Consider the following 7070-nt stretch of genomic DNA (forward strand, 5'->3'; position numbering starts at 1 on the left):
TTTAAACCGACGACGCGGTACTTGGGACCTGATCATGCAACCGGGCTATTCCGATAGTATTGCCCTCCCCATTTCGTCCAACCCATTTGGCTTAGGATACAGCTTGTTTAGTTTATCCTATAGGATAAACCAAACATTCTCAATTAGGTTGAGATCAAGAGAAAAGGGAAAGCAGTCAGGTTTTGGGATACCATACTACTCCCAAATCTGCCGAGTATAATGTGCTCAGTGAGCAGATGCTCTATCCTCTATGAGCCAGAGAGGATGAGCAGCATGCTTACTCTCTGGCTTCCAAAAAGGCTGGAGTACCAGGGTGAGAATTTTATCAACGTAACATTTTAATATTACAATGCCTCAGCTCTTATCCCAAAGAATGGGAATACTTTTCTTAGCTCCCAAGAATGCACTCCATACCATAATAGTATTTAATTTGTGAAACCTAGGGAGGAGACAATTATCATGATACTTCTCTCCTGGATGCTAGGTCACCCAAACACGACTTGTATGACATGATAGCTATACATAATACTCATCAGTTTAGACGACCTAGTGCCAATCCTCCTCCGTCCAATCCTGATGGGGAGTTGTGAAGAGCTAAGCATAGTCTTTTCTTCCACTCATCAAGAAATGACTTCTTTCAGGCAACCCTCTGGGAATAGCCTTCCATTCGAGAGGCTTTCCTGAGGGTTCTTTTAGAGGCTTGGATGCTACAAGCCACAGCAATCCCAACAAGTAGTATTTGGCGATGAGTGATGCTCAAGGTAGCTGTAGCTACCAGTCAATGACATGGAGGGGTGTTGAGAGAAAATTTCCTTCCCTTGTGCATTTTTGTAGTAGAAAGACACTGACAGATGTTGAAAACAGTGCCAAGACTGAGATTCTGATCTTCCACAATTTGTCTGTAGGTCCAGCCTGCTGAATTTCACAAGACTTGGATAGTGCATCATTGCTTATAAGATGCTCATTCACGCTCGTTGGTCTTCTATTTTTCTGGATCATATTCATGTAAGTTTCTGTTCATAATTCTCTCTGATTGGGAGTAATTCACTTACAGGCAATGTTTTTCTAGTTTAGCAGCAGTTATATAAATGTTTTTAATATTTCACAGAATTGTTACTTCTTGCTAAGATGGCATGAACCCAGTAACTATACTCCCTTTTGAATCAAATTTCCCTCTTTTTAATTACTTTTATACTAACTACTTTTGCTATTTGCAGGTATAATTCAATGTCCTTGGCAAAAAGGTTCAAGCTCTGGGGACCTCCTGATGTTCAGTCTGATCATAGTAAGAACTTATACAAGAGTGATTAAAATCCTGTTACGCAGAGCAACTAAGAGTTGCCGACTTAGGGATTATTTATCAATCTGATAGAATAGCATTCTGCGAATTAGTAGGAAGTCTACTGGAAGATATCTATAGGTTGGATACGGAGTTATGAAGGTTTGAAGTCAGACGACCTCGAAAGATTGCAATTATAACTACCTTTGCAGTTACAACCCACAGAGGAAACTGATCATTTCATCAATGACAGAAACAATTGGGATGAACTCAGTTCACCTTAAGAACAAGACTATAAATCTAAAGACTTTAATGATCGGATAACTACTATTGGGAATAGTATAGTTTCAAGTTAGTTATATTGTAATTGTCAAGGAGGTTGTAGTGATTTTCAGAGTCTCCAAGTATATGCACCTTTTAGGAATACCCAACATTGCGAGTTATAATCAAAGAGGTACATAGTTGTATAATAAATAGATGTAGTCCACAAATACTCAAATGCAGAATATAAATATCAAAGTGTCTCTCAAGCTTTAGACATCATCAAGCAATAGAGAAGAGACCATAACAATATAATATTGTCTTTACCATTCAATTCTACTTTACCTATTTGGCTTCACTCTCAGTAGTCATTAACGAAACAAGTGAAGTCCGAGCCTTCCACAACAATCTCCGTCTACAGAAACGGATTTTTAGTTGTCTCCATCTAATAAGCCTCTAGAGTACTGTAGGAGTGGTTGGGAATTATTGCAACTAAAACATCCCATTACCTTTGGCCTAAATTTAGGATGTCTAACTTTGAAGCCTAGTAACTCAATGCACCTCTAATGGATTTCCTCCATTTTACTTCTCAGAGGTACTCAGAAGTCCCCTCTCAAATATTCCACAAACAGCCTCTGATTGGATAGACAGCAGCAATATATATAGTATTATGAAGTGGACTTCATTGAAATAATATTATAGTCATAGGATACAACTCTTTGAAATTATTAGGCAGAGACAATCTGATAAACTTCAGAATTGTCTGGGCTAATCAAGATTTATTTCTGTAGACGGAGATTGTCTACGAAGGCTCAAATTCACTCGTTTCGTTTATAACTATTAAGAGTAAAGTAAATTCGGTAAAGTAAGATAGAATCATAAAAACAATATTATATTGTTAATATCTCTTCTCCATTGCTTGATGATATCTAAAGCTTAGAAGGCACTTTAATATTTATATTCTACGTCTGAGTATTTGTAGACTACAGATATTTATTATACAACTATGTAATTCTCTGATTATAACTCACAATATCGGGTTTTCTTAAAAGGTGTGAATACCTGGAGACCCTGAAAATCATCACACACTTTTCAACAATTGCAATATAACTAACTAGGAACCATACAGTTCCCAATAGTAGTTATCCGATTATTAGAGTCTTTTAGACTTGTGGCCTAGTTCTCAAGTCGAACTGAGTTGGCCCCAATTTTCTCCATCATTGATGAAATGATCAGTTTTATCTGCTAATTACATCTGCAAAGGTAGTTGTAATTGTAATCTTTTTAGGTCACCTGACTTAAATCTTTCATAACTCCTTACTCAACTGATAGATATCTTCCGGAGGAATTCCTACTAATTTACAGAAAGCTATTCTACCAGATTGATAAATATTCTCTTGGTTGGCAACTCTTAGTTGCTTTAGGTAACAGGGTTTCAATACCTGTTGTAGTATTGGAAGTTATCCTGCAGCTACAATGTGTTCCAAACCCTAGTTATAACACTCTGTGAAGTCTATTAGTTTCTCCGGTAGTGTCCCTCAGAGTTCTAAACTCTTCTGTTTATTGTAGGGTATTTGTGAATATATTGGTCTCTTGTTAAGGTCCTTTACCATTCGATATCATCATTTCATGTAAAAACATCCCATTACCTACGGCCCCTGCAAAAGACATTACGTCTTTGAAGCCTAGCAACTCTCTGAGTAGTTGATGGATTTACTCTGTTTCACTTCTCAGACCTAGCCGAAGGTCCCCTCTCATATATCCTGTGAACAGCATCAGGTCAGATGGACGGCGGCAATGTATACAGTGTTATTCTGAGACCTTCAATTCTGTGGCATTATAGTCACAGGACACAACTGAGATTGATATGTATGACGTGCAAGCCCTGTAAGGGGGCCGGAGGAGGGTGTTGGAGACCAGGGATTCCGATTCCAGATGAGATTACCCTACTTAAGGTGATTCCTAGGTATCAGATCCAGGTATTCCTAACAAAAATGTCGCTAAGAACGTACAGGCCTCATAAGGGGGCTGGAGGTGGGTGTTGACAACTCCGATAAATAAAGGTCTGTGCGCAGTTATCCTACCGAGGGGTCTGTGCACTCCCATATGCCTAACAGATGCCAATCCTAATACAGTGTCAGGACACCAATCTGTAAAGTATGGTAATTGATAGGTAGACCTTACAATGGGACCAGATAGTGTCTTGGCATCGGTAAATAAGGGTCTGTGCACAGATACCTCACAGATAAAATGTTTAGTGAAGTTGAACCTCCCTTAAATATTGAAAATCCATCTAGCACCACCAGCTAGCTATTTAGCCCACAATTACCTGCCTGATGTGTTGTCAAAAGACCATTTATTGGGTCATGTTAAATACGCGGAACACCTGATCCAGTCATGTTAACAAACGCCGTTCAATTTCGAGCCTATAAATACAGGTAAATACAAGGACTTGATAAGGCAAAAAAACAAAAACAAAAACAAAGAAAACTCACCAACTTGAACAAACATACCTCGCAGTACTTCTCAAAATTTCTTCTACTATGAATCTTCCGACGGAGGCGGTGTTTGATGCTAGAAGTGAAGAGGAAGGTTCTGCTATTCGGGCGGAGGATTTCGAAACTCTAGAGTGGCGGACTGGAGCTTCCATGGCTCGGATTTCTCAGGTAATGCCTCGCGCTGGTACCAATGTGCCCACCTCTGTTCATCCGGAGTAAGTGTTGCGTCTACACCTCACAAAGTTACTCGCAGATGGTAACGGATCTTTTTTTTATATTTTCTTTGGTAGAATCCTTAATGGTATCGTGAGCACCACCGCCACCGTTCAGGCAGCGTTGCCGCCGCTCGATGGCTCGTTTGACCACTACCACTATGCACTACATGATGGCAACGTTCACAATCCCTTAGGCGCGGGGTCCTACATCTACAAAAAGGAATACATCTCTTCCCATATCCGCTACCTAGGTCTTCCCCTGCCCACTACTGGGGTCGACAAGTGCCCCCGTCGCTTCCTGCCACCCTCAACACTCATCATCCATATCGGCGCGCAACCAAATAATTCACCTCACATTGGTACCATCGTTGTATTTATCCTAGCATTCTTAATTGCACGGGACGTGAAAAAGTACTACGCCGATCTCCGCCGGAAAGCAGACCTTTCCACTGAATTCGCTGTATGGATTGGCAATTTTGAGGTAGTTGTGCGCCTGGACATCGTCGATACCGCCCCCCATAACCAGGAGGGCTGTGTACGTGATGGTATCAACTACCAAAGAAGCCAACGTTTTACAAAGGCCTACCATCGTCTTCTCCCGGATTACGAGGAGGTCATGGAGTCAGCAGCCGCATTTGTTGGAGGCGGTATCCCATACAAGCTCACGAACCAAGAGACAGTCGCCAGCATGCCAAGTGTTCCCCGTATCATCAAAGCCATAGTTAGAGACCGCGAAAGGCTCGGACCGGAGCTAGCACCGGAGACGGGAACCCTGGCAATACGTGCTGCATGTCCTCATGAGAGATGTGGGCTTGCCGAAAAACATGGCCGTAAGAACAAGTATTCCATTACCCCTTCAGGATCCACGATTATAGAGTTCTACTGCCCCAACCACGGGTATCATTCGGTCGACTCCTCGAATCCGAAGGAAGTAGCGAGGCTCGAGTTTAATACGCCGCTGAGAAACCTCGTGCGAACATTCGCATATGGCATTCAAACCACGGAGAGCAGAGAATCAGCTCGTAAGGCGGTAGCACATAGAGGTACACCGACTCGCGAATTGATCCATATGCGAGTTACGGGCTCAGACTACGCGGGTTTGTATGCGGAACAGCTGCTCTGGCGGCAGCTGATATTGTTGAAGCCTGAGATTTCTGGCCTCACCATTCAACCACCAGTAATCGCGTACGCACCGCTGATCCAAGATTGGGCGGGGTCGAAGCTGTCCAAGTCGTTGTATGTGGATAAGGGGGCATACGGGTACTTGAGGGCGACAAGGATGGGGTATATGCTGTCCTTCGATGAAATGAAAAGGCAGGGTAAAGACCACATGATTCTCTTTCGCGAAGTGGAAAAGTGGTTGGAAGATCCAAGAAAGTTATTTCGGCCCTACTCCATCGACTATCTGCATAGGATTTTCGAGCAAGAAGGTGCGAGAGAAGAGGCTATCAACAAGATGGGGGAACGGAGAGCGGTGGTCCAGTAATGTGCAACACGGGCGATAGCGCCATTCCAAGCCCAACGAAAGCCCGGCAAAAATACCATAACCGTTGGAATGATAGGGGGAGGGGGGGGGCAGAGAGGGGGACATGTACACTTTTTTGGAGAGAAATTAGGTGGAATTGGTTTCAGGATCGCTATCCCGCTGTATGCACAGTGAGGGGGGAAGGTGGCCTAGTGCAATTCTGAGCAGAACTATTGTTCAATCAGAAAAATGAAACCCGTATAAACGATACAATGACGACAGAGAAGCAATGTACGCCCTTCCTCATAGAACCGGAGTAGACTGGTGTTGGAGTGGAGATTTAGTGTAGCTAGTAACCACGATTTCAAGTTCAGTTGCAATAAAATGGATACCTAGGTCATCCTTTTTGCATTCCCGCGCTCCCGCACTATGGTACAACATCATGATTATACAAACTGACTCAGAATAGTTTCTCCATGTCCTCCAGTGGTAGCTCATCAACCATCTTTTTTGTAGCGTACATGTACCCCTGTGGCGTAGGAACACCATAGGTCTTCTTCATCACCTCTGGTCTCAGTGGCGTCTTCAGTTTATATAGATGCAGTACCGGGTAACCGAACTTCGAATCCTTCATCCCATTATCGAAATCGTCATTCCCAATGCCATTCGAGTCACATACTTCTCCAGGTATTTTCGGGCGGCTTGTGACCATCACGTGCCTAAAGCCACGGGATTAGTAAAAGCCATGAAGATTTTGAGCAGAGCTTGAATCATACGAGATGGCGGATGTTGGAGCTACTTCGTAAAGCCAAATTCGGGTCACCGTATCCCTTAATTCGTATTTCCGATACTCGTGATTTTTCTCCCGCTTCACAATGAGATTGATAAAGTGGGGTTTGATAGCAAAAATGGCATCGGTATAGACGCGATCGGAGGACGATTTTTTTGAGCGTGATTTGGACGACGATGGCAATGGAGTAACACTCGCCAGCTCCCCAGTCAGAGTCAGCTGGCGTGTATTCTCATCGGGCTTCGCTCCAGTTCGAATGGCAGGCATTTGGAAAGAGGGTGGTGTGGATATGTATAGGAAAGGACAGTTCAATAGACCTCTGTTGTGGTTGTGGTTTGAACTTTATAGTCGCGTTTTCGTGTTAGGCGTAAGGAGCGGCCTGAGCGCCAGGACGGGTACCGGTACTAGCTGAAACCAAAAAGTTGGATGGCCCCGTAAACCTGGGTGAACCACTACGAGTACTTGTACAGTATGGTGTGCGACAGCTAGGCGAGGCCCCGAAAACCGAGCGACAAGAAAACAAATTCAGGTGACAACCAACCCCTAAATTTACAAAAAATAA

At 43.2% G+C, this 7070-nt stretch overlaps 2 protein-coding genes; one reads left to right on the top strand and one right to left on the bottom strand.

Annotated features, from left to right (window-relative positions):
* Positions 1-4083: 4083 nt before the first annotated feature.
* GSTUM_00002406001 (uncharacterized protein) lies at positions 4084-5956 on the top strand (the record flags this gene model as incomplete). XM_002836155.2 has 2 exons in its annotated part: positions 4084-4253; positions 4329-5956. The coding sequence occupies 2 exons, from the start codon at positions 4084-4086 to the stop codon at positions 5737-5739; spliced, it is 1581 nt and encodes a 526-aa protein (XP_002836201.1). The 3' UTR covers positions 5740-5956.
* Positions 5957-6108: 152 nt separating this feature from the next.
* On the bottom strand, positions 6109-6775 carry GSTUM_00002407001 (uncharacterized protein; the record flags this gene model as incomplete). XM_002836156.2 has 2 exons in its annotated part: positions 6109-6437; positions 6495-6775. The coding sequence occupies 2 exons, from the start codon at positions 6773-6775 to the stop codon at positions 6179-6181; spliced, it is 540 nt and encodes a 179-aa protein (XP_002836202.1). The 3' UTR covers positions 6109-6178.
* Between the last annotated feature and the right edge of the window lie 295 nt (positions 6776-7070).

The sequence above is a fragment of the Tuber melanosporum genome, assembly GCF_000151645.1.
Source record: "Tuber melanosporum whole genome shotgun sequence assembly, scaffold_132, strain Mel28".
NCBI lineage: Eukaryota > Fungi > Ascomycota > Pezizomycetes > Pezizales > Tuberaceae > Tuber > Tuber melanosporum.